The sequence below is a fragment of the Oncorhynchus kisutch genome, unplaced genomic scaffold, assembly GCF_002021735.2.
Source record: "Oncorhynchus kisutch isolate 150728-3 unplaced genomic scaffold, Okis_V2 scaffold3402, whole genome shotgun sequence".
NCBI lineage: Eukaryota > Metazoa > Chordata > Actinopteri > Salmoniformes > Salmonidae > Oncorhynchus > Oncorhynchus kisutch.
Window position 1 is genome coordinate 47,771 of NW_022265347.1, and position 27,814 is coordinate 75,584.

At 42.5% G+C, this 27,814-nt stretch overlaps 1 protein-coding gene across 4 annotated transcripts; it reads right to left on the minus strand.

The window, feature by feature from the left end:
- Positions 1-250: 250 nt before the first annotated feature.
- On the minus strand, positions 251-26,572 carry LOC116371602 (carnitine O-palmitoyltransferase 1, liver isoform-like). Of its 4 annotated transcripts, none has more exons than XM_031820498.1 (20): positions 26,299-26,572; positions 16,376-16,595; positions 13,992-14,136; positions 13,686-13,828; positions 13,386-13,557; positions 13,055-13,159; positions 12,736-12,873; positions 12,537-12,614; positions 9,605-9,712; positions 8,790-8,874; positions 7,858-8,053; positions 7,103-7,291; positions 6,670-6,775; positions 6,417-6,533; positions 5,814-5,978; positions 3,754-3,885; positions 3,246-3,398; positions 2,986-3,099; positions 1,960-2,052; positions 251-1,502 (listed from the first exon to the last, which is right to left on the minus strand). In XM_031820498.1, the coding sequence occupies exons 3-20, from the start codon at positions 14,130-14,132 to the stop codon at positions 1,416-1,418; spliced, it is 2,322 nt and encodes a 773-aa protein (XP_031676358.1). In that variant the 5' UTR covers positions 14,133-14,136; positions 16,376-16,595; positions 26,299-26,572; the 3' UTR covers positions 251-1,415. The 4 variants fall into 4 exon arrangements, with proteins under 4 accessions (XP_031676358.1, XP_031676356.1, XP_031676355.1 ...); XM_031820496.1 differs by lacking the exon at positions 8,790-8,874 and adding an exon at positions 9,366-9,453 and having other exon boundaries at positions 26,299-26,419; XM_031820495.1 differs by lacking the exons at positions 8,790-8,874; positions 16,376-16,595; positions 26,299-26,572 and adding exons at positions 9,366-9,453; positions 14,813-15,277.
- Between the last annotated feature and the right edge of the window lie 1,242 nt (positions 26,573-27,814).

The following is a 27,814-nucleotide window of genomic DNA, read 5'->3' on the forward strand; positions in this document are numbered from 1 at the left end:
TACCAGGCTTCTAGTAGATTACAGTCTCGGGGTGAAGAGGACGAAGGAGAAAGGCCAAAGTGAAGGTACTGGTATTCCAATTAAAGAGATCCATCTTCTGGGTTAGAACAGCTATGGTAGTCGGGCTGACATCAAATCAAAGTGCATTGGTAGTGTACACAGTTTATCAGATTTAATAGCGGGTGCAGTGAATTGCTTGTGTTACTAGTTCCTGACAGTGCAGCAAAAATGTCAAACAAGTATACAACTATTAATCCACTGGTAACATACACTTTTATTTTGGTATATATATATAAGCTGTTTTACATATTTATAACGAAACATGTAACGCTATCGCCTTAGCAACAAAGGAATCCCTTCTACAGCAGACATTTATATTGCTATACGATATTTCAAATACTTTTGAAATTCAAATTATCAAGTTTAAATATTTGTAATTATACTTTACATCTAACAAACAAAATGACGTGTAATGCCTCATGGTGCAGTTTGAAGGAAGTTGAAGGTAGTTCGGTGAGGCATTGCTAACTAGCATTAGCGCAATAAGTGGTAGTCTGTAGGTACAGCTAGCAGAGACATAAAAACGGTATCCATGAGTTCATGTGCCTCTGGGTAAGTAGAAAAAGGGCTTAATTGCCAAAAATGTAGCACTATCCCTTTAAGACTTTACCAACTGTATTTATACTGTAGTACAGAGGGCCAGTTTCCTGGACACAGATTTAGCATAGTCCTGGGCAGACAAACATATTGGAAGGAGAATATCCATATAAAGTGCTCTTCAGTCCAGGACCTGTTTCCGGGTCTGGGCAACCGGGCCTTAAGTATGATCCTTCAACTGTCACTAATCAATACTATTGAAATGTGTCAGACTCTAAGGCTGTTACGGTGTCCATTTTAGGACAGCATCACCTGTCCATGGGAGTTGTACTAGAATGGATACTGTACCCCTGCCAACAGTCCTTTACTTGGTGGTACACAGAGCAACGGTTAAAACAACTGATATTAAAACCCAGAAACCAAAATGCTTTTGCACAGTGCAAAATACACAGCTAGCACAGCTCAAAAGAACTGCACGCAAGACAGCGGGCGTACTGTAAGCACTGACTGAAATGTTCACTTCACCTCTCCAAATCTCACTTCAACTACCACAGTGCATTAAGGCACCAGCACTTTGAAATGAGCTGAGCGTAACCTCAACGTAGGACAACACATGGCAGCATGGGTCTGTGAGCTAGCATGCAATACACAACTTAAAATGGAGAAAAAAAACACCCCTATAAATCATTCCTATACACTCTTATTTTGTTATTATATGATCTTAAAACACATTCTAAAATCATAACACAGCATTTCGTCTGAGTAAGCCTATGGAAGAGTTCAAGTTGAGGCTTTCAGGTAGGGGGGAGGGGAGAAGATCATTTGAAGGCATTTGCATCCAGCTGAAATAAGGCCAAGATGTCGAGCATGGCCTGTTTGATGAGGTTTCCAAAACGATGAGAGTCCTATTGGACAGAGAGGGAACTAGTTAGAACAGACACGTTCTATAACAAGCTGATACAATAACACTTTAGAACAGACACGTTCTACAACAAGCTGATAGAACAGACACGTTCTAGAACAAGCGGATACAATAACACTTTAGAACAGACACGTTCTAGAACAAGCTGATACAATAACACTTTAGAACAGACACGTTCTAGAACAAGCTGATACAATAACACTTTAGAACAGACACGTTCTACAACAAGCTGATACAATAACACTTTAGAACAGACACGTTCTAAGGCAAACTGATGCAAAATAACCTATATGGATATGCAGTTGGTATCAATAGTGGCTGGTCTACCATGAAATTCAGGTCTGTATGTTACCCAGGCGATAGCGATGTCTTTGTTTCAAGTGAGGACAGCTGATTTGAAAGCAACATTGAAGACAGGCCATGTGGATCAGCCAACTCACCGTCTCAGGACTCGAGTGCTTGCTGGAGATGTGGAAGTTAATGAGGTTTTCTCCCAAGATGATGTAGGACACACCATATCCATCATCTGCCACCTGACACACAAAGAGAGAAAACACAATCAGCGTGTGGAAAAGGATTACACTGCAGCACAGAGATAATCACACTATATCCTACTGGATTTTCAATTGCTAAAATTAGAGAAAACTTGGGCCCTTTAAGAAGAAAAAAAAGAAATAAAAAATTGTTTTACAGGCTTCCCCCACTATTTCACAGATTTTACAGAGTTACAATTGGAATTAATTAGGCCCCTAATCTATGGATTTCACATGACTGGGAATACAGATATGCATCTGTTGGTCAAGATGCCTTAAAAAACATGGTTGTGGTTTGGTAAGAAGAATGCCCCTTACCCTACAGGTGTGATTACTACCTCTGAGGGTTTAGAGCTTGAGGTAGTCACCTCATACAGGTACTGGGGAGAATGGCTAGACGGTATACTGTCCTTCTCTCAGCACATATCCAAGCTGCAGGCTAAAGTTAAAACTAGACTTGGATTCCTCTATCGTAAATCACTCCTTATTTATAAAACCCTCTTAGGTCTCACTCCCCCCTATCTGAGATATCTACTGTAGCCCTCATCCTTCACATACAACACCCGTTCTGCCAGTCACATTCTGTTAAAGGTCCCCAAAGCACACACATCCCTGGGTCGCTCCTCTTTTCAGTTCGCTGCAGTTAGAACGAGCAGCAACAAACACTCAAACTGGACAGTTTTATCTCAATCTCTTCATTCAAAGACTCAATCATGGACACGCTTACTGACAGTTGTGGCTGCTTTGCGTAATGTATTGCGTAGGATTTTTGAGCACCAGGATGAAGAACACAGACAATAAGATTGTGCGATTATGTTTTAAGGCATATCACTCCCGAATCTGGTCTGAAAACATCTGACAATCTTTAATGCTACTTAAAAGCCTAATTGATTTTGAGTAGAGGGCCCTTTTGAGGTCAGGCAGGGAACTCACCGGACCAAAGCCTCCCCCACTGGACACATACTCCGGGTGTCTGGCCAGGTCAAACAACTCCACCTGCTGGAGAGGAGTCTGACTGGTGGACAGCCTCCAGGGCTCCGACAGCACCTACGGGAGAGGAGACACACACACGCGTTAACATAAAACCTCTCAAAGGAAAACTAACTGTAGAAAAACCAAAAACACACAAAGACCTCCATTCCCACTTTAAAGACGAATAGTAACATCCACAAGTCAAAAATACTGCATGTGACCTCTTTGAGGAAGGCCGAATCCTCCCCCAGGTACTTGGAGACCACGTAGAGACAGAAGAGGTGGCGGTCGATGCCTCCTCCAGTCATGGCCAGCCGGTAGAGCTGCTGGTGTCTCGTCGCAGCTTCCTTCAACAGTTTCAGTCGCAGCTCTCTCTACAGAGAATACAAGGAAGTGTAGGAGGAGACACAAGGAAAGGGGCAGACCTATTCAGTTACACAACTGAATGCATTCAACCTAAATGTGTCTGAAACAGAGGGGTAAAGGGGTACTAAGGAAAGGTGGAATCTGTCTCTTTTGGCCAAACACATCCAGATATCACAATCTAACCATTTCTCCCATGAGCAAAGATATGGAAATAGTTTACATTTCTCCCATGAGCAAAGATATGGAAATATATATATATATGCAGATTTTTTTATGCCCAAAAATATGTCTATTTCATGAGGACTGACCCACAACTTTTCAGTTCCTGTAACGCTCACAGATCAGTTGAACCAAGATGCTTACCGGGTTGTCTTCCACCATGGAGCGGGCGAAGGCACAGGTCTCCACGGTGCAGGAACGCACCGTCTCTGTGCGACCCTCTCGGAACATGCGCGTCATGGACGCCTCGTACGTTAGACAGAACCTCCCCTTGTCCTGGAAGACAAATTCTATTTAATCAAATTTAATACAACATTTATCCACTCAGGGATGAATAAGGAAAGTCAGGTCACATTATTTTAAGAGTAAAGACTCCTGTAATGTGGTTATAACATATTATAACTAGAGTACAGACTCAGTTAACAGTCCTGTAATGTGGTTATAACATATTATAACTAGAGTACAGACTCAGTTAACAGTCCTGTAATGTGGTTATAACATATTATAACTAGAGTACAGACTCAGTTAACAGTCCTGTAATGTGGTTATAACATATTATAACTAGAGTAAAGACTCAGTTAACAGTCCTGTAATGTGGTTATAACATATTATAACTAGAGTAAAGACTCAGTTAACAGTCCTGTAATGTGGTTATAACATATTATAACTAGAGTATAGACTCAGTTAACAGTCCTGTAATGTGGTTATAACATATTATAACTAGAGTAAAGACTCAGTTAACAGTCCTGTAATGTGGTTATAACATATTATAACTAGAGTAAAGACTCAGTTAACAGTCCTGTAATGTGGTTATAACTAGAGTAAAGACTCAGTTAACAGTCCTGTAAATGTGGTTATAACATATTATAACTAGAGTAAAGACTCAGTTAACAGTCCTGTAAATGTGGTTATAACATATTATAACTAGAGTAAAGACTCAGTTAACAGTCCTGTAATGTGGTTATAACATATTATAACTAGAGTAAAGACTCAGTTAACAGTCCTGTAATGTGGTTATAACATATTATAACTAGAGTAAAGACTCAGTTAACAGTCCTGTAATGTGGTTATAACATATTATAACTAGAGTACAGACTCAGTTAACAGTCCTGTAATGTGGTTATAACATATTATAACTAGAGTAAAGACTCCGTTAACAGTCCTGTAATGTGGTTATAACATATTATAACTAGAGTAAAGACTCAGTTAACAGTCCTGTAATGTGGTTATAACATATTATAACTAGAGTAAAGACTCAGTTAACAGTCCTGTAATGTGGTTATAACTAGAGTAAAGACTCAGTTAACAGTCCTGTAAATGTGGTTATAACATATTATAACTAGAGTAAAGACTCAGTTAACAGTCCTGTAATGTGGTTATAACATATTATAACTAGAGTAAAGACTCAGTTAACAGTCCTGTAATGTGGTTATAACATATTATAACTAGAGTACAGCCTCAGTTAACAGTCCTGTAATGTGGTTATAACATATTATAACTAGAGTAAAGACTCAGTTAACAGTCCTGTAATGTGGTTATAACATATTATAACTAGAGTAAAGACTCAGTTAACAGTCCTGTAATGTGGTTATAACATATTATAACTAGAGTAAAGACTCCGTTAACAGTCCTGTAATGTGGTTATAACATATTATAACTAGAGTAAAGACTCAGTTAACAGTCCTGTAATGTGGTTATAACATATTATAACTAGAGTAAAGACTCAGTTAACAGTTCTGTAATGTGGTTATAACATATTATAACTAGAGTAAAGACTCAGTTAACAGTCCTGTAATGTGGTTATAACATATTATAACTAGAGTAAAGACTCCGTTAACAGTCCTGTAATGTGGTTATAACATATTATAACTAGAGTACAGACTCAGTTTTTCTTGCTGGCACATTTGAGTCTTGTCATGTTTGGTTAATAAATAATACAAGTATGTTTGTTATAGCTATCGTCCTTGTTAAGGAGGAGTTTTATCTCATCAAACTACAGATTGTTGACAGCTACTTACAGCATCATCTCTTAACAATTCATTCACACGTCCTAAAGAAGCTACATTCCCAACCTGGGTTTTATTATATCAATCCTACCCTCCTTCCTTCCAACTGCCTAGTTGGCTAATCAGCCAAAGGTCTAATCCAATCAGCTGATCCTCTTTACTGTTGCCAGTCAACAGGGGCAGAGATAAGGACCCTACCCTGAAGTGAGCCAGCTGCAGGGCGATCTGGATGAAGGCATCGGGGCTGGTGCGACACTTTTTGATCAGGCCCTTCCCGAAGCAATTGAAGGGGATGATGTGGGAGTCGACGTCGTCTGCCAGGGCCTTGGCCACCATCAGAGAGCTGGCGATGGCCGTCTGACACTGAGGCGCCGCACACGGGGAACAAAGACACGGAGAATCAGCCCATTTCACTTGGGGTCTCTGATGTGTTTGATCAAAGAGCCTCAGTTCTTGATTTCATTTGAAGATTTGAGATGAGACAGTTTAAGGGGGGGGGGGGGTCCCCCCAGAAAGATTAGAGCTCAGGTGGTTTAAAGATGTGAAATCTGAAGGTATTTCTACTGTCTAATCTATTATCCCACTTGTACCAAACAGACAGGATCACTGGGGATTAGATTTGATCATTATAACAATCAAACAGAATGGAAAGGCCTGTGTGTGCATTACTGATGTGCATTACTGATGTGCATTACTGATGTGCATTAATTGATGACAATTCTGAAAACAATAAATCACGTATGAAAAGGGGAACATCCCTACAACATTGTAGTTTAACCCAAACCCCCTGTGGTAGGCTACCTCAGCTGGGATGTTCCACTGCAGCCTCTGAGGGCCTGGGAGGGAGGGGTGGGGGTTTCCTTTGCAGTGGCCTTCCTCTGTGTAACCCAGCTTCACAGGGTCCATCGACAGCACATGCTACAATTGGTCAATAACATCATTTAGAGACATGCACCATTTGTTCTGCCAGCTAGCGATTCCTGATAACCTATACAGACACACTGTAAACATGAACACAACTAAAGAAGCAGAAGGGCTCTACTCTGCTAGCTACCTCCCAGAGGTGCCCTATGATGGGGGCATCTGCCCAGCTGTGCTCCGCGTTCAGACCCATGGTCCCGTTCCTGAACACGATGAGGTTGAAGGACTTGTCAAACCACCTACAGAAAAAAGACAAACACAAACCAGTGCTTGAGGATGGAGTAAGAGACAAACTCTAGTATTTCATTATAGAATTCATTATACAAGCATTTAAAAGTGATTTAATTCATAAGCATTCATAACATTTATGAAAATGTCTTAACAATTTATAAACTTCAGTAACATTCATAATTAGTTATAACAGCTTATTCTTGAACATTTTAGTAAAGGGTAATCTGTAGAATAACTGAGGTCTCTGGTAGATTATAATAATAACATTTCATTTGTAGAGCGCATTTCCCACACTCCCTGTGCATAACATGAAGGATTGGAGCCCTCGGTCTCACCTGTCGTAACATTTGCCGTGCAGCAGGGACTTGGCGTAGCTGTCCAGGGATCGGACAGGATCCTCAGCCTTGTAACGCTGCTCTGTGTCGTCCAGGGTCACAAAGAAGGCAGCCTTCTCCACAGTGTCCAGGGCCTGCTGGTTCCTGCCCTGTCTCAGGTAGGCCTCGCGGGCCTCAGCCCAGGGCACCCTGCCAGGCGGGGTGAACATACCATTGAGGAAACTGTTTGATCAAATCATTTATTACACAGTGGATTTTCACACCACCTTCAATAGTTGATCCAATTCGGTCTGTTTGGGGGTTGGGATTTGACGTGGGGTATGGGGGGGGGGTATGGGGGGGCTGTGGGGTATGGGATTGACGTGGGGTATGGGGGGGGGGGTATGGGGGGGCTGTGGGGTATGGGATTGACGTGGGCTATGGGGGGCGTATTTTTTTTTTTTACATTTCTGTGAAATCCTCATGTCTTATTCATTGTTGGATCCAAATGTACTATATTTATTGAATATTATATGAATCCTATAATTTAAAAAAATTGCCAATTCAGGTGCAATCATTTAAGTTAATTTCTCAGAAACTATTTCACAACAATCTGAGATGGTGTGTGTTTGTTAAGGTGTCTCTCAGTTGGTTGAGCATGGCTCTTGTAACGAGCAGTTCCATTCCAGCTGGGATACCCACAGGAAAACGGACACGTCGCGTTAGATAAAAGCCTCTGCTAAATGGTATACATTACATGTGTAGCGTTAGCGTACCTGTCCCCAGCAGTGAGGGCTGCCAGGCACTCCTCCCCCGGCTGGGGTTCAGAGGGGTCAGCCAGGATACGCTCCATCTGTTGCTCTACGGCCCTGGGCGACAGCACCTTACCGTCGTAGAACATGGGCACCTTGAAGTAGCGCCCCCGGTGGTACACCACGATGTGCCTGCTGTCCTGTATATGCTGGATGGTGTCTGGACAAGCACAAGGGTAGAGAGGGACAACTTTGTGTAACTTCCAACTAAAACCTAAACAAGAATATGATTATGGCTTAAAAGGAACTCTGATAAACTATTGACACAATGTGGACCTACTGCATAATTAGCACAACAAACAGGTGGAAACTGCAGTACTACAACATGTGTAAAAAGGGGTTTTCTAGCAACTAAGACAGAGTATCAAGCAGATACCTTGGAGAGACTAAATGTGCTTTGAACTGTTGTTTCAAGTGAAAGACTTGTGAGAGCGGCTCTAAAGCACAAACTATGGTTGATGTCATTTCCAAGCAGCAGTCAGAACTGCAGTGGGATTCTTTGGCATGAAACAAAAGTTTTAAAAAACACATAATGAAAAGGATTGCAATGAATCATGGGAGTCTACAGGGGGGGGTCTAATTCAGGATACTTTGTAGCCTCGGTCACAAAAAAAATAGCCTGTTTTTATTCCAGGGCCTAAATAGCCAATCTGTTACGTCAACTTGGCATTGAGAAAACAGCTCCATCCTGTGATGCCAGTTGGCCTGTATGAAAGTGCACATTGCCTGGAAATATTTGTGCCTAGACTGTGTACATTTAATGTTCACGTTGCTAAATAATAAAATGATCAAATAATCTGTTCAATCTGCAAATTGGTTACACCAATTTGGTTGGTTGTTAGAACTGCTTTAGTCTGTGTGATTGAGAGACTGGGGAGGAAGAAGTGGCCATCTACCTGTATCTACGCCTGGGATACGACTGGTGTTGAACATACGCTCATATTGCGCTGAGCACATTGGAATGGTATTTTGAAGCATGAGCTGAAAGGCAAAAAGAAAAAAATGAAAAATGACCAAAGCACGAAAGCCTGCTCTCCTAGAAACTGACGGGAGGGGAGCTACAGGGGTGGGGGTAGTGGAGGAACCAGAACGGCTCACGGGACAATTTCTCCCACAGAAGAGAAGAGAAGAAAGACAGATGGGGATTTTAAAAAATACAAAAAATTGAAGGGCATGATTGGAGGGGATGGGGAAGGGTTTGAGATAGCTGATCCTATTTCACCAGCATGTTACAGACTTGAGAAATATGGTTGTCTGGGTCAAAATAAACTATATTTCTGGACAATAACACTAGGTGCAAAAACAGTCATTCCAATAAGTTATGAATGCAGGCCAAATGGGTGATACACGAGTTTGTTTTTATGGAACATGCTGGTGAAACAGGAATTCCATGGGGACAGGAATGGGTGGGAGGGATAAGGGGTGAGCTGGATCCAAAGTTGGTCTGTGACAATAACGCTCCCTCCTCTTACCCCGTTCCAGGCCTGGGAGGCGGGACGTATTGAACAAGCGCTCCCATTGGGCGGAGCAAAGAGGAACTCTTTTATCCAGTGCAAAGAGCTGCACCAGAGAAAACATCCCGTCCGCAAGTGTGAAACAGAAACAACCATATTTATGTCATTTGGTATTAAATACAGAGGGAAGAGGAACACACATTATGGTCATAAAGCAAATAGATAAGAAGCAGTGACCAAAAGTGAAGGGTATTTACCGGTTTGATCTGCGCTCGGTCCAGCATTCTCCTGTACAGCATGATGGCATGGATAGCATTGCCTGCCCGAGCAGCCTGCAGACTGGTGGGGAACACATACAGGAAGTCCTAAGAGAGAGGAGTGAGAATGGAGAAAAAGATGACAAATCACTGAATGAATGAGAAAGAAAAAAAAATCTACAAGGGATAAAGAGAAATATTGCCAAGAGAATCTGGTCAAATAAGAGTCTGATGAAATTGCCAAATTGTAAACACCCATAAACATAATGATAACAAACTTATCAAAGGCAGTACAGTATGAAAATAGGCTAAAAGTGCTTCTCCAATAGAAATCCCTGATCAAACTTGTAGGCGATGTCATGGAGGCGTTGGCTAGCTAAGCTCATGAGTAGAAACACGTCATCGGGTCTAACGGTCGTCTCGCGCCGAACTGAGCATGTGCAGGCTGTCCTCTCAAAAGTACTCCTTCCATATAACATTTAAAAAACGACACTTGCACATCTGAGCTGTCTTTGTTGCAGGTGCATGGTGACAGTTGAATAAGATGAGAAAAAAAGAAGAAACCTGCACACGGCTCTCGCTAGCGTCACGGCTCTCGCTAGCGTCACGGCTCTCGCTAGCGTCACGGCTCTCGCTAGCATCACGGCTCTCGCTAGCATCACGGCTCTTTAATAAGCTATACGTATCGGCCATCGATATGATCCCTGCAATCTCTCATCGAAGATCCAGAAAGCTTTTCTGTTCTCTCTGGACTAAATCCTAATTATGATAAGTGTACCATATTTCGTATTGGATCGTTAACATTGCAGTTTACCTATAAAATGGGCTAACTGGGAAGTAGACATACTTGGTATTCATATCACAAAAGATATAAATGAGTTCTCCACAATAAATTTCAAAAGAAAACAGACAAGATCCTGCAAACATGGAGAGGTAAATACCTGTCAAATTATGGGAAAATTGCTCGCCAGGATCACTGCTCTCGCCAGCATCACCGCTCTCGCTAGTATAACTGCACTCACTAGTATCACCGCTCTCGCTAGTATAACTGCACTCACTAGTATCACCGCTCTCGCTAGTATAACTGCACTCACTAGTATCACCGCTCTCGCTAGTATAACTGCACTCACTAGTATCACCGCTCTCGCTAGTATAACTGCACTCACTAGTACCCCCGCTCTCGCCGGTACCACCTCTCTCTCTACCATCACCGCTCTCGCTAGTACCACTACTCTTGTATCACCGCTCTCGCTAGTATAACTGCACTCACTAGTATCACCGCTCTCGCCGCTCTCACCGGTACCACCTCTCTCTCTACAGTCACCGCTCTCGCCGGTATTGCCGCTCTCACCGGTACCACCTCTCTCTCTACCGTCACCGCTCTCGCTAGTACCACTACTCTTGTATCACCGCTCTAGCTACCAATGTGCTAGCATCACCGCTCTCTCTACCGTCACCGCTCTCGCTAGTATCACTGCTCTAGTATCACTGCTCTCGCCAGCAGTGTGCTAGCATCACTGCTCTCACTAGTATCACCGCTCTCGCTAGTCTTCCATGGCACAGAGTATATAAAACAATGCAAGATTCAAGACTATTGTACAGAATTCTTGCAACCAACAAAATGTTGAATATTTGGGGCATACAATCATCGCAACTCTGCAGATATTGTTATGAGGATACAGAATCAATAGACCATTTGTTTTGGTATTGCCCTCAGGTAGCCTGTTTCTGGTCTCAGGTTCAGGAATGGCTGAAAAATCAGAACATTAATCTCAAATTTACCCTAGAAATAGCATTGTTGGGAGATCTGGAGAGACCAGGTCAGTCAATTACTAATCTTCAACTCGCAATCTGTGGATTCTATTCGATTAGATAAGACTCAAAGTGTGTTAGACATCACAACATAGTTGAAAGATATATGGTGCATAGAAATCTGAAGAGGGTGGCCAGCAGAGATAGGTGGGATGGGCTGAGGGGAGCTGAGGGTTAAGATGAGGAACTGGAGACAAGTGGGAGTGGAGTTGCTGACTGGGGGATAGAATGACAGTCAAAGACTGAAGTAAAAAATGATATTGCCTGAGGCTGATGCCGCGCAGGTGCTTGTACACATACATACGTAAATATTGCCACACATGCACCGAAATGTATCCAGTTGGCCTTGCTGTTTAGATTACTGTTGTCCTTGATGTCTGTTGTTTTCCTTTGGTTTTCTCTTTTGTATTTGTGTTGGTTTGGGCATTGTGGGATGGTGGCTCGGGAGGGTTTTTAGGTGTGTGTGGAATTGTGGGAGAGTTTTTTTTCAGAGGGGGGACTATGGTGGGTCTTGGATGGTTGAGGGGCAGCTCTCAGGAACTGTGGGGGGGGGGATCTTGGTGGCCTAGTGGTTGGGGGCTTGGGCCGGTGGCCGACAGGTTGCTGGTTCAAGATCAGTCTTGAAGATGTCTTTTAGATGACTGTTATGCTAAAGCAGCTTCGCTGCAGGTTGATTATATGATTATATGATTATATGATGATATGATGATATGATGATATGATTATATGATTATATGATGATATGATGATATGATGATATGATTATATGATTATATGATTATATGATTATATGATTATATGATTATATGTTTATATGATTATATGATTATATGTTTTTATGTTTTATGACAAAAATTTAAACGTGTCAGTTTCACGAGGTTGGAGTAATAACATGTTCAACTACTTAAGACATTGGCTCCAATCTAGGTTGTGCCTTTACATTTCGAGAAAATAAATATCTTTTGAATCATTTTTCACTTCTCAAACCCCAGCCTGGTCTGTCTGGTTTCACAAGCGTTCCTGGAAGTCTCGTGATGTTGCACCCCTGGGTTCAGTAAGTCTGTGATATTATTACATTCCTAGCAGCTTGATTATATATAATGCTAGTTCTGACTCTTACCATTGCATAGTAGTTGCTGTTGACCATGATTGGTCCACGGCCTCTTAGGTAGATGTACTCCTCCCACCAGTCACTGACCTGAGAACAGCAAGACAAGCAGGAAGATGGACATGTCGGAATCATACGAAAAGTTATGGAAAATTAATGAAGCTATCTAAGAAAATCTGATGAAAACAATATTTAATTAAATGTGACTTACATAGTTTGTAGCCCACCAGGATTTGAGTTTCAGGTACCACTGAAGTTTAGGACCCAGGCCTTTCTCAAAATCCTTGGCAAGACCCTCCATCCTCAAGTACTGTTCGTCGTCCATGAGCGGATGGGCAGATTCAAGGTACTGGCAGAGGAAACATGTATGACATGAATAATCTAACATTGCACACCTTCAGGAGTTCTATGAAATAGCCACATTGTACCCCTCTAGTAAATGGTTTTAATTATTATATATATATATATATATATATATATTATTTTTTTAAGATGGTTAAGTGGAGCTGTGTTTTGTTTCTGTCACTCACTCTATTGATGGTGTCTTTCACCGAGGGCAGAGGGAGATGTGGTAACGATGTCTGGAAGCTGTACAACTGGGGATTCCGCCTCCCGGAGAAGATTTTCACCAGTACCTGCACTCACAATTATGGGCTGATCTGTTAAAGGAGAAGTCTACCTTCAAATAAAAAGGATAATATATATTTTTTTTCTTTCCACCAGTCTTCTGTTTATTTGGTCTGGGGGAAATATTTCTGACATATGATCCTTCTAGGTATAATATTTCTGTAGCCCCCACCTCTACCCGGCATTGATTCCCCACGAGGCAACAACTGACATGGTCGTTTGCAGTCGACTCACCAGCCAGATGCGTGTCCTCCATGACACTGTGCCGTGATGGGCGTACATCCATCCATGCCAGGAGAGCAGCCACTTGAGTGCAGTTCGCATGGTGAAGAAAATAGCCACCCAGAGCCCTGTGCCAACTAGCACGCCGCCAACCACCTGTTGTTTCTCAAAGGACATGTAGCGACTGCAAGGAGAGAGGCATAGCATCACTTACTGGCCATAAACATCAGGCAATTGTCATTTTATCTATGGTGATTCTATATTTTTACAAAGTTTAGTCAGCATCATTGGGATAGCGAGTTGAGACTTTACCTAACAGGCAGGTGAGCACCCACTTTGGTGAACAGTGCCAAGGAAGGGTCAGCTTGGACATACTTTGCCCTCCCCATGTACAGCCCCACCACTAACATCAGGCCGGTGGGACTGCCAGGGTACACCCCGGTCATCACCCCATTCTGTGGAGGAAATTATATTCATCTGTTTTGACACATCAACGTCACTGTTGTTTGTATTTACGTGATCTGATGTTGTTGAATGTCTGTATAACTTGGTATTGGTATGGCTGATGGCAAATTTCCCTTCAGACAAAGTTTGAATACAATTTAAGTGTTGGAGCACCTTGAAGCGGATAAACTTTTTCTTCCAGGAATGCAGGCCAGACAGGTAGATTTGTCTCAGGGCCTCGTGGCTCAACTGCAGATCAATGCCATCTGGAGAGACGGTGAACTGGAACGCCACAGCCTGATGAGCTTCTGCCATGACTCTGCCAGAGGTATTATACAGTCGAAAACACATGACAAAACATCACCAAAACATCATCACATGATAAAAACTGAAGAACACAGGCAACTAGAATAAAAATGACCTTCCCTCGTAAGCTACTGAGGTAGAAAGGACCCACCCACTCTCATGAGCTACTTAGAAAGAACCTTCTACTCAAACATATGTGACAAGTGGGTGGGAAACATTTGTTCCATTCAGTGAGCAAAAATCTAGTAACGTGATGGTGTGATAAAGCAGTGCTATTTGAGTTTGGCCAATGACAGATGCGCAGCACGACTGCATAAAACACAGCATGAAACGCAACCAACCTGAATCATGGTCTCCAAGCAAGATATCAGCACAGATAGAAGGGGTTAGTTATAAATATCTTTGATGTCAGCTAACGTTAGCTAGCTAACGTTAATGCCGGATCAACTTTGTGAATTCCAAGGCAGAAAGATACTAGCCAGTTGCCTTGTTTGGTTAATATAGCTAGTTGTGACATTCATCCGTTTACTAACTGTCCGCTTATACTGCCATTAGCTAACTAGCTAGCAACAAATTGTGGGAAGCGCTGGCTAGTTAGCTATGTTAACGTTAGCTAGCTAGATAACGTTAGTCAGACAGCTAGCTAGCTAAATAGTTTGATAGCAGGTGAAATCAACAATCAAACTCACGTAGTATCTTCAAATAGCTCCTTTTCAAATATGTTTTAGTTCAAAATCATTTCAGCAGCGATTTCAACGACACCAAGTAAGCTAGCTACTACACGCTGGGTAGTGGGCTACGTCGGAGGCTCTGGCACGTTCCAGGGGGCATATTCAAGGCTGACTGTCTATCCCAAGGGGCCACGGTTCCGGTCTAGAATCACGGTTTCGACTGCTCCTACAGTTTGGCTTCGGTACTGCAGTTTAACTGACACCCGTCCCAGAAAGCGAATTTCCATACACGATCACATAGTGAAGTCAGATTTGAAAATGCATAATAAAGACACTATGGGCAGGAGCTCACCAGAGATGAGTACCAGCACCTCACATGTTCTACTGTTCGTCTTGTAGAATGTTAGCTCAAAAAGTATTGTGGAGCTCGTGCACCTAAAGTTTGTACCAGAACCTATTTCAGTCCAAGTCAAGCACTCCACTTTAGTCATCAGCTTTGTGAACAAAACATCCATTGAATTTTTCAAATAATTGTCGCTGATGCAGATTTAAAAAATGTATCACTCACCGCCAAAGATATTAAACATCCAACGTCTGACATGTTTTTGGATGACGTAGTCGCTGTTTGCGGCACGGCGGGTTGTCCAGTACCTGCCTATCCTTTCTTTGGATTGGTGGATACATCTCATTAGTGTAATTATTTTTTAAATATTTGATGAGGGTTGTTGAAAACAACTGCCTCTATTCAATTAAGAGACATGCTATGCTACCAGCCTCATGCCATTGTAACAGTATAGCTTTCCGTCACTCTCCTTGCCCCTACCTGGGCTCGAACCTGGGCTCTGCACACATCGAGAACAGCCACCCTCGAATCGTCGTTACCCATCGCTCCAAAAAAGCCGCGAACAACTACTTCAAGGTCTCAGAGCGAGTGAAGTCACCGATTGAAACGCTATTAGCGCACAACACCGCTAACTAGCTAGCCATTTCAAATCGGTTACACTATGTTTAAACAATATGGCATGAGGGGATGCGGTATATTGCCGATATACCAAGGCTAAAGGCTGTTCTTGCGCGCAACGCAGATTGCCTGGATACAGCCCTTAGACGTGGTATATTGGCAATGTTGTGCATATATTGGCAATGTTGTCCAAAATACATTTTGGAAGCAAATGTTTTTAACATTATTTAACTAGACAAGTTATTGTGCAAGTTATTGTTATTAAGGATTTGTAACTAACGTTGTAGTCTGATACTAGCTACCAAAATCGATTAAGTTATTTTGCAAGCTATTTAATTTTTTTTATCAAAACGCTAGCTTAATTCTGTATGGAGCCATAGCTAGCTAACGAGTATAATCATTTGAAAATAAATCATTCACCTGCTAAGACCAAGTAACAGACATAAATCCCATGATTTAATCAGTTAGATCTGGAGTTTTAGTAGAAGCACGACTGAAGGTAGAAAATAATTTATTTGGCTTTCACATTGGCTTTATTCTGTACCGCCCTTCGATTACTGTAAAATCTAAACTATTTACAATTGTCTGTAGGAGTCCCAGAGAGGGTAGTATAGACTTACTTCTGTAGGTATTAATTGAGGAACCAGGTGAGGAGGGACACAGTCTTGTCTGTAGCCAGTTCCTGCACCCTCACGGACACCGTGTTGTGGTAGAGCTTGAAGAACCTGCCAAGGTGTTGGGATGCACTGCACCAGCGTCACTGTGGCCTCCAGCCGTGCCCATGGCATGCTGCAGCACTATCCACAGTTGATTGGCCAGGTCGACCGACAGGCCGTACACCTTGACAAAGTACAGTGCATTTGGAAAGTATTAAGACCCCTTGACTTTTTCTACATTTTGTTACATTACAGCCTTATTCTAAAAATGGATTAAATTGTTTTTTTCCCCCCCTCATCAATCTACACACAATACCCCATAATGAAATGCAAAAACAGGTTTTTATACATTTTAGCCCTGAGACACCCTTCCCGATGACTCCTACCAATGCACTTAGTACCTATAGTTGGGTCTCCGGTTAGGTTACTTTATACCAGCCACTCGGGTTCCCGATAGACTAATTAACCAGATGCTAAAAATCCTAAATTAATCAAGTCTATTTCAGAAACCTAGAGTAAAACGCCATGCACTTGTATTTGTATTTATGATGGATCCCCATTAGCTGCTGCCAAAGAAACAACTACTCTTCCTGGGGTCCAGCAACATTAAGGCAGTTTATTCCATTTTCACAACACACTGTGTGCCCTTAGGCCCCTACTCCACCAATACCACATAGCTACAGTACTAAATCCATGTGTATGAATAGTGTGTGTGTGTCTGTGCCAATGTTTGTGTTTCGCAGTCTCCGCTGTTCCATAAGGTGTTTTTTTCATCTGTTTTTTAAAAATCTAACACAACTGCTTGCATCAGTTACTTGATGTGGAATAGAGATCCGTGTAGTCATGGCTCAGTGTAGTACAGTGTGCCTCCCATAGTCTGTTCTGGACCTGCGGACTGTGAAGAGACCTCTTGTGGCATGTCTTGTGGGGTATGCATGGGTGTCCGATAGAGGTCAACCGATTATGATTTTTCAATGCCGATACCGGTACCGATTATTGGAGGACCCAAAAAAAGCAGCTACCGATTAATCTGACAATTCTTTTGTTGTTTTAATAATGACAATTACAACAATACTGAATGAACACTTATTGTAACTTAATATAATACATCAATAAAATCAATTTAGCCACAAATAAATAATGAAACATGTTCAATTTGGTTTAAATAATGCAAAAACAAAGTTTTGTAGAAGAAAGTAAAAGTGCAATATGTGCCATGTAAGAAAGCTAACGTTTAAGTTCCTTGAGAACATATGAAAGCTGGTGTTTCCTTTTAACATGAGTCTTCAATATTCCCAGGTAAGAAGTTTTAGGTTGTAGTTATTATAGGACTTATAGGACTATTTCTCTCTATACGATTTGTATTTCATATACCTTTGACTATTGTATGTTCTAATAGGCACTTTAGGCTCCTACCTGGGCTCGAACCAGGAACACATCAACAACAACCACGCTCGAAGCAGCGTTACCCATCGCTCCACAAAATCTGCGGCCCTTGCAGAGCAAGGGGAACAACTACTCCAAGTCTCAGAGCAAGTGACGTTTGAAACGCTATTAGCTCGCACCCCTCTAACTAGCTATCCATTTCACATCGGTTACACCAGCCTCATCTCTGGAGTTGATAGGCTTGAAGTCATAAACAGTGCAATGCTTGAAGCATTGCGAAGAGCTGCTGGCAAAACGCACAAAAGTACTGTTTGAATGAATGCTTACGAGCCTGCACGTGCCTACCATCGCTCAGTCAGACTGCTCTATCAAATCATAGACTTAATTATAACATAATAACACACAGAAATACGAGCCTCAGGTCATTAATATGGTCGAATCCAGAAACTATCATCTCGAAAACAAAACGTTTATTCTTTCAGTGAAACGCATATTTTATCTGACGGGTGGCATCCATAAGTCTAAATATTCCTGTTACATTGCACAACCTTCAATGTTATGTCATAATTACGTAAAATTCTGGAAAATTAGTTCGCAACGAGCCAGGCGGCCCAAACTGTTGCATATACCCTGACTCTGCGTGCAATGAATGTAAGAGAAGTGATTCAATTTCACCTGGTTAATATGGCCTGCTAACCTGGATTTATTTTAGCTAAATATGCAGGTTTAAAATATATACGTCTGTGTATTGATTTTAAGAAAGGCATTGATGTTTATGGTTAGGTACAGTCGTGCAACGATTGTGCTTTTTTTTTCCGCAAATGCCCTTTTGTTAAATCATCCCCCAATTGGTGAAGTTGGCTGTCTTTGTTAGGAAGAAATAGTCTTCACACAGTTTGCAACGAGCCAGGTGGCCCAAACTGCTGCATATACCCTGACTCTGTTGCAAGAGAAGTGACACATTTTACCTAGTTAAAAGAAATTCATGTTAGCAGGCAATATTAACTAAATATGCAAGTTTAGAAATATATACTTGTGTAATGATTTTAAGAAAGGCATTGGTGTTTATGGTTAGGTACACATTGGAGCAACGACAGTCCTATTTCGCGAATGCGCACCGCATCGATTATATGCAACGCAGGACACGCTAGATAAACTAGTAATATCATCAACCATGTGTAGTTAACTAGTGATTATGATTGATTGATTGTTTTATATAAGATAAGTATAATGCTAGCTAGCAACTTATCTTACTGCATTCCGCGTAACAGGCAGGCTCCTCATGGAGTGTATTGTAAAGCAGGTGGTTAGAGCGTTGGACTAGTTAACCGTAAGGTTGCAAGATTGAGTCCTCGAGCTGACAAGGTAAAAATCTGTCGTTCTGCCCCTGAACAAGGCAGTTAACCCACCATTCCTAGGCCGCCATTTAAAATAAGAATGTGTTCTTAACTAACTTGCCTAGTTAAATAAAGGTGTAAAAAAAAAGGCCAAATCGGTGTCCAAAAATACAGATTTCCGAATGTTATGATAACTTGAAATCGGCCCTAATTAATCAGTCAACCTCTAGTGTCCGAGCTGTGTGCCAGTAGTTTAGACAGACAGCTCGGTGCATTCAACATGTCAATACCTCTCATAAATAAAAGTAGTGATGAAGTTAATCTCTCCTCCACTTTCAGCCAGGAGAGATTGACATGCATATTATTAATATTAGCTCTCTGTGTACATCCAAGGGCCAGCCGTGCTGCCTTGTTCTGAGCCAATTTAAATTTTCCTGAGTCCTTTTTTTGTGGCAACTGACCACACAACTGAACAGTAGTCAAGGTGCGACAAAACTAGGGCCTGTAGGACCTGCCTTATTGATAGTGCTGCAGAGCATCACTTTATTATAGACAGACTTCTCCTCATCCTAGCTACTACTGCATCAATATGTTTTGACCATGACAGCTTACAATCTAGGGTTACTCCAAGCAGTTTGGTCATATCAATTTCCTCAATTTCCACATTATTTATTACAACATTTAGTTGAGGTTTAGTGAGTATTTAGTGAGACTCTGATGACACAAGGTTTCAGAAACTCAACAGTGAATTAAATTGATAGACACCTTCAGTGCCCTTAAAAGCTTGGATGAAAGGTGCCCAGAGTAAACGGCCTGCTCCTTAGTCCCAGTTGCTAATATATGCATATTATTGTTAGTATTGGATAGAAAACACTCTGAAGTTTCTAAAACTGTTTGAATGATGTCTGTGAGTATAACAGAACTCATATGGCAGGCAAAAACCTGAGAAGAAATCCAAACAGGAAGTGGGAAATCTGAGGTTGGTTGATTTTCAACCCAGCCCCTATTGAATACACAGTGGGATATTGGTTTTTGTTGCACTTCCTAAGGCTTCCACTAGATGTCAACCATCCTTAGAAACTTGTTTGAGGATTCTACTGTGAAGAGGGGGCTCATAAGGGCTGTTTGAGCCAGATGTCTGGCAGAGTGCCACAGGCTCTGAGGCGCGGTCACGAGAGACTTAGCTCTCATTCCATTGCTTTTCTACAGACATAATAATTATCCGGTTGGAATATTATTGAAGTTTTATGTTAAAAACATCCTAAAGATTGATTCCATACATCGTTTGACATGTTTCTACGGACAGTAACGGAACTTTTTGACATTTGACAAATCAAACATTTAATGTGGAACTGGGATTCCTCTGAGTGCATTCTGATGAAGATCATCAAAGGTAAGTGAATATTTATAATGCTATTTATGACTAATGTTGACTACCCAATATGGCGGATATCTTTTTGGCGGCTGTCACAAATATCACCGAAGGTGGCTCCCTTTCCTGTTCGGGTGGCGCTCGGCGGTCGTCGTCGCCGGTCTACTAGCTGTCACCGATCCCTTTTTCCTTTTCGTTTGTTTTGGTCTAATTGTTTTCACCTGTTCCTTGTTGGGGTTTTGGGGTGGGTATTATTTAAGTTTGTTTAGCCCGCTTGTGTTTGTGCGGGCTTGTTGTCATTGTACGTTGGAGGTGTATTGTTAATTTAGGGTTTTAGCTGTCCGGTTTATGTAACAGTGGTCTTTGGGTTGTGTTGCGCCTGTGTTTTGGCTTCACCCATTTTTGTACCTGTTTCTGTTTACTGTGGACATTAAAGCATTTTTTCCCCGTGAAACTTCTGCTCTCTGCGCCTGACTCCACACCCATCACTCTCCTGATGTTACAGCTGCTTTGTTGTCTGAAAGCTGTATTCAGATTATTGCATGGTTTACTTTGGTTTGCTTTTTCCGTAAAGCTTTTTTGAAATCTGACACAGTGGTTGCATTAAGGAGTGTATCTATATTTCCATGTCTAACAATTGTATTTTCATGGACATTTATAATGAGTATTTCTGTAAATAGATGTGGCTCTCTGCAATATCATTCCAAGATGGCGTAGCAGTAAGTCGTCCTGTCGTGTCGTGTCCCTGTATATTTTGTTTATATTTTGTTTATTTTTCGTTTTTTTACATAGCTATCCCTTTAAAAACATTTTGCTAAACCTAAGCTTCCAAATACGCTGGATCTTCACAACTAGCTATCTAGCTAAACTGCAACCCTGGATGATTACCCCTGGCTAGCGTTTCCACCCACTTAGCTTGAAGCTAGCCCGGCCTGCGCTACCACCGTAGCATACTCCTGAGCTACAATACCCGGGCCCACGACCGGTCTATCGATGTCACCGCATGAAGAGGAATAAACAGACTCACCCCATCGCGACGTCCCCCAAAGGCTAACTCTCTAGCCCTCGCTATCTCCCTGCTTGCTAATTCGGCCTGCTAACTGCTAGCTTGTCCAGCTCCGGTCCGCTAACTGCTACCTTGTCTAGCCCGGGCCTACAAACTGTTAGCTTGTTAGCACAGGCCTGCTAACCGCCTGAATCGCCGCGTACCAAACGCCCACCGGACCCATATTTACTTTCTATCTCTTTTGACTTTTAATTTGTTTATACCTTCCGGAAACCTGCCTCACCCAATGTGATACGGAATCGCTATTATTTTTTATTTATTTTTAGAACACACTCAAGAACCTCCAGAAGCTAACCAGCTAACTAGCTACAAGCTATTTAGTCATTGTTCGTTTTTTTAACCTGGATAACACTCGCCAGTCCAGCTTCCCTTCCCCATCCACCGCTGCCCCCTGGACACTGATCTCTTGGCTACATAGCTGATGCACGCTGGACTGTCCATAAATCACGGTACTCCATTCTGCTTGTTTGTTTTATCTGTTGGCCCCGTTGCCTAGTCTACGCCATTTTACCTGCTGTTGTTGTGCTAGCTGATTAGCTGTTGTCTCACCTACTGTTTTAGCTAGCTTTCCCAATTCAACACCTGTGATTACTGTATGCCTCGCTGTATGTCTCTCTCAAATGTCAATATGCCTTGTATACTGTTGTTCAGGTTAGTTATCATTGTTTTAGTTCACAATGGAGCCCCTAGTTCCACTCTTCATACCCCTGATAACTCCTTTGTCCCACCTCCCACACATGCGGTGACCTCACCCATTACTACCAGCATGTCCAGAGATACAACCTCTCTCATCATCACCCAGTGCCTGGGCTTACCTCCGCTGTACCCGCACCCCACCATACCCCTGTCTGCGCATTATGCCCTGAATATATTCTACCATGCCCAGAAACCTGCTCCTCTTATTCTCTGTCCCCAACGCTCTAGGCGACCAGTTTTGATAGCCTTTAGCCGCACCCTCATACTACTCCTTCTCTGTTCCGCGGGTGATGTGGAGGTAAACCCAGGCCCTGCATGTCCCCAGGCACCCTCATTTGTTGACTTCTGTGTTCGAAAAAGCCTTGGTTTCATGCATGTCAACATCAGAAGCCTCCTCCCTAAGTTTGTCTTACTCACTGCTTTAGCACACTCTGCTAACCCTGATGTCCTTGCTGTGTCTGAATCCTGGCTCAGGAAGGCCACCAAAAATTCAGAGATTTCCATACCCAACTATAACATCTTCCGTCAAGATAGAACTGCCAAAGGGGGAGGAGTTGCAGTTTACTGCAGAGATGGCCTGCAAAGTAATGTCATACTTTCCAGGTCCATACCCAAACAGTTCGAACTACTAATTTTGAAAATGACTCTCTCCAGAAATAAGTCTCTCACGGTTGCCGCCTGCTACCGACCCCCCTCAGCTCCCAGCTGTGCCCTGGACACCATTTGTGAATTGATCGCCCCCCATCTAGCTTCAGAGTTTGTTCTGTTAGGTGACCTAAACTGGGATATGCTTAACACCCCGCCAGTCCTACAATCTAAGCTAGATGCCCTCAATCTCACACAAATCATCAAGGAACCCACCAGGTACAACCCTAACTCTGTAAACAAGGGCACCCTCATAGACGTCATCCTGACCAACTGGCCCTCCAAATACACCTCCGCTGTCTTCAACCAGGATCTCAGCGATCACTGCCTCATTGCCTGTATCCGCTACGGAGCCGCAGTCAAACGACCACCCCTCATCACTGTCAAACGCTCCCTAAAACACTTCTGTGAGCAGGCCTTTCTAATCGACCTGGCCCGGGTATCCTGGAAGGACATTGACCTCATCCCGTCAGTTGAGGATGCCTGGTCATTCTTTAAAAGTAACTTCCTCACCATTTTAGATAAGCATGCTCCGTTCAAAAAATGCAGAACTAAGAACAGATACAGCCCTTGGTTCACCCCAGACCTGACTGCCCTCGACCAGCACAAAAACATCCTGTGGCGGACTGCAATAGCATCGAATAGTCCCCGTGATATGCAACTGTTCAGGGAAGTCCGGAACCAATACACGCAGTCAGTCAGGAAAGCTAAGGCCAGCTTCTTCAGGCAGAAGTTTGCATCCTGTAGCTCCAACTCCAAAAAGTTCTGGGACACTGTGAAGTCCATGGAGAACAAGAGCACCTCCTCCCAGCTGCCCACTGCACTGAGGCTAGGTAACACGGTCACCACTGATAAATCCATGATTATCGAAAACTTCAATAAGCATTTCTCAACGGCTGGCCATGCCTTCCGCCTGGCTACTTCAACCTCGGCCAACAGCTCCGCCCCCCCCGCAGCTCCTCGCCCAAGCCTCTCCAGGTTCTCCTTTACCCAAATCCAGATAGCAGATGTTCTGAAAGAGCTGCAAAACCTGGACCCGTACAAATCAGCTGGGCTTGACAATCTGGACCCTCTATTTCTGAAACTATCTGCCACCATTGTCGCAACCCCTATTACCAGCCTGTTCAACCTCTCTTTCATCTCGTCTGAGATCCCCAAGGATTGGAAAGCTGCCGCAGTCATCCCCCTCTTCAAAGGGGGAGACACCCTGGACCCAAACTGTTACAGACCTATATCCATCCTGCCCTGCCTATCTAAGGTCTTCGAAAGCCAAGTCAACAAACAGGTCACTGACCATCTCGAATCCCACCGTACCTTCTCCGCTGTGCAATCTGGTTTCCGAGCCGGTCATGGGTGCACCTCAGCCACACTCAAGGTACTAAACGACATCATAACCGCCATCGATAAAAGACAGTACTGTGCAGCCGTCTTCATCGACCTCGCCAAGGCTTTCGACTCTGTCAATCACCATATTCTTATCGGCAGACTCAGTAGCCTCGGTTTTTCGGATGACTGCCTTGCCTGGTTCACCAATTACTTTGCAGACAGAGTTTAGTGTGTCAAATCGGAGGGCATGCTGTCCGGTCCTCTGGCAGTCTCTATGGGGGTGCCACAGGGTTCAATTCTCGGGCCGACTCTTTTCTCTGTGTATATCAATGATGTTGCTCTTGCTGCGGGCGATTCCCTGATCCACCTCTACGCAGACGACACCATTCTATATACTTTCGGCCCGTCTTTGGACACTGTGCTATCTAACCTCCAAACAAGCTTCAATGCCATACAACACTCCTTCCGTGGCCTCCAACTGCTCTTAAACGCTAGTAAAACCAAATGCATGCTTTTCAACCGGTCGCTGCCTGCACCTGCATGCCCGACTAGCATCACCACCCTGGATGGTTCCGACCTAGAATATGTGGACGTCTATAAGTACCTAGGTGTCTGGCTAGACTGCAAACTCTCCTTCCAGACTCATATCAAACATCTCCAATCGAAAATCAAATCAAGAGTCGGCTTTCTATTCCGCAACAAAGCCTCCTTCACTCAAGCCGCCAAGCTTACCCTAGTAAAACTGACTATCCTACCGATCCTCGACTTCGGCGATGTCATCTACAAAATGGCTTCCAACACTCTACTCAGCAAACTGGATGCAGTCTATCACAGTGCCATCCGTTTTGTCACTAAAGCACCTTATACTACCCACCACTGCGACTTGTATGCTCTAGTCGGCTGGCCCTCGCTACATATTCGTCGCCAGACCCACTGGCTCCAGGTCATCTACAAGTCTATGCTAGGTAAAGCTCCGCCTTATCTCAGCTCACTGGTCACGATGGCAACACCCATCCGTAGCACGCGCTCCAGCAGGTGTATCTCACTGATCATCCCTAAAGCCAACACCTCATTTGGCCGCCTTTCGTTCCAGTACTCTGCTGCCTGTGACTGGAACGAATTGCAAAAATCGCTGAAGTTGGAGACTTTCATCTCCCTCACCAACTTCAAACATCAGCTATCTGAGCAGCTAACCGATCGCTGCAGCTGTACATAGTCTATTGGTAAATAGCCCACCCTTTTCACCTACCTCATCCCCGTACTGTTTTTATTTATTTACTTTTCTGCTCTTCTGCACACCAATATCTCTACCTGTACATGACCATCTGATCTTTTATCACTCCAGTGTTAATCTGCAAAATTGTAATTATTTGCCTACCTCCTCATGCCTTTTGCACACATTGTATATAGACCCCCCCCTTCGTTTTCTACTGTGTTATTGACTTGTTAATTGTTTACTCCATGTGTAACTCTTTGTTGTATGCTCACACTGCTATGCTTTATCTTGGCCAGGTCGCAGTTGCAAATGAGAACTTGTTCTCAACTAGCCTACCTGGTTAAATAAAGGTGAAATAAAAAAATTAAATAAAAAAAAATATCACTGGATGTTTTTGGAACTACTGAACGTAACGCGCCAATGTAAACTGAGATTTTTTAAATATAAATACATGAAGTCCTATGAGTGTCATCTGATGAAGATCATCAAAGGTTAGTGATTCATTTTATCTCTATTTGTGCTTTTTGTGACTCCTCTCTGGCTGGAAAAATGGCAGAATTTTTCTGTGACTTGGCGGTGACCTAACATAATCGATTGTGGTGCTTTCGCTGTAAATTAACAGCAAGATTACCTGTAAAATGGTATAAGATACATGTATGTTAAAGGAAGTTTAATTATGAGATTTATGTTGTTTGAATTTGGCGCTCCTCACTTTCACTGGCTGTTGTCATATCAATCCCGTTAACTCTTAGGGCTGCAATCCCGTTAACTAAACCCAATTTTTTTGTGGTCTATTACAATTTTAGCACAACACTCAATAACAAGAAAAACGTTTTTTTTTACCTTCTACAACTTGATAAACAGTTTTTTGTCTCCCGCCTCAGGAAGATCAGTCCCTCAGATGGTGTAAAAAAAATCTCTAACAACTACTTTAACACACTTCTATCAATGAGGTAACCTTAAAGTAAAATTATAGGAGGAATCCTTAAGTACAATTACAAATATGAATACAATAAAAATCTTCTTCCTGCAGGTGACCGGTTCTTCTAGCAAGCTCAAAGGGTGTCCTCCCCTTCTCTAAAATCAACGTCTGCTACCCTCCATCTTCCTTTCTGCTAACTCTTTGTGGCTAACACATGCTCAAATGACGCACTCAGTGGGTCACACCCAAAGCGGGTATTGCTCAAAGGGTTGTTTTTTTCAGCACCCCCTAACACCCGCCCTTTTCTCACCTAAGCAGGACGTACACTTCAACCTCCTGGCTGTTCTGACTTTTATATACTTCATTAACTTTAACTTTTAAAACATACATTTTTAAACAACCTTCCTTACTCCACTCAATTATAATCTCACTCCAACCTAATTTATTAACTCCTCCCTAACTCATTACCCCCCCTTACATCCTAAACATCTAATATTTTAAACATTTCAACATTATAACATTTCATCATTACAACATCTCATTGCCAACCTCCTACAGGCCCTAAGGCCTTGTCCTCTAGGCCCATCTAACATAGTCTAATGTACATTGTACCCTAAAAGCAAACGTCATTATAACATTCTTTACCATTTTACTGCATTACTTTAATCACCCTTTAATATCTCCTACTGTATATTCACTAATCACCCTTTAATATCTCCTACTGTATATTTACTAATCACCCTTTAATATCCTCTACTGTATATTTCCTAATCACCCTTTAATATCTCCTACTGTATATTTCCTAATCACCCTTTACTATCTCCTACTGTATATTTACTAATCACCCTTTAATATCTCCTACTGTATATTTCCTAATCACCCTTTACTATCTCCTACTGTATATTTACTAATCACCCTTTAATATCTCCTACTGTATATTCACTAATCACCCTTTAATATCTCCTACTGTATATTTCCCCATGTTTTCTAACATTTAACATATTTAACCTTTACATTATTATTTTACAAAATTCTAGTCCCAATTTGTTTCTTCTTCTTTTCTTTAATCAATGTCAATTCCCTCTCAATGTTCATTGGGGCGGCAGGGTAGCCTAGTGGTTAGAGTGTTGGACTAGTAACCGGAAGGTTGCAAGTTCAAACCCCCGAGCTGACAAGGTACAAGTGTGTGTGTGTGTGTGTGTGTGTGAGAGAGATACTTAAAATACCTATCCATAGTGAAACATTAAAAAAAGTTATCCTTTTTACATAAAACTATACTGAATATATTCACGTCACTAAATAATTGATTAATACACACTGTTTTGCAATGAAGATCTACAGTAGCCTAAACAGCACTCTGTTGGGTATTACCGGGGTGTAGCCGGAGGACAGCTAGTTTTTCCGTCCTCCTCTGGGTACATTGACTTCAATACAAAA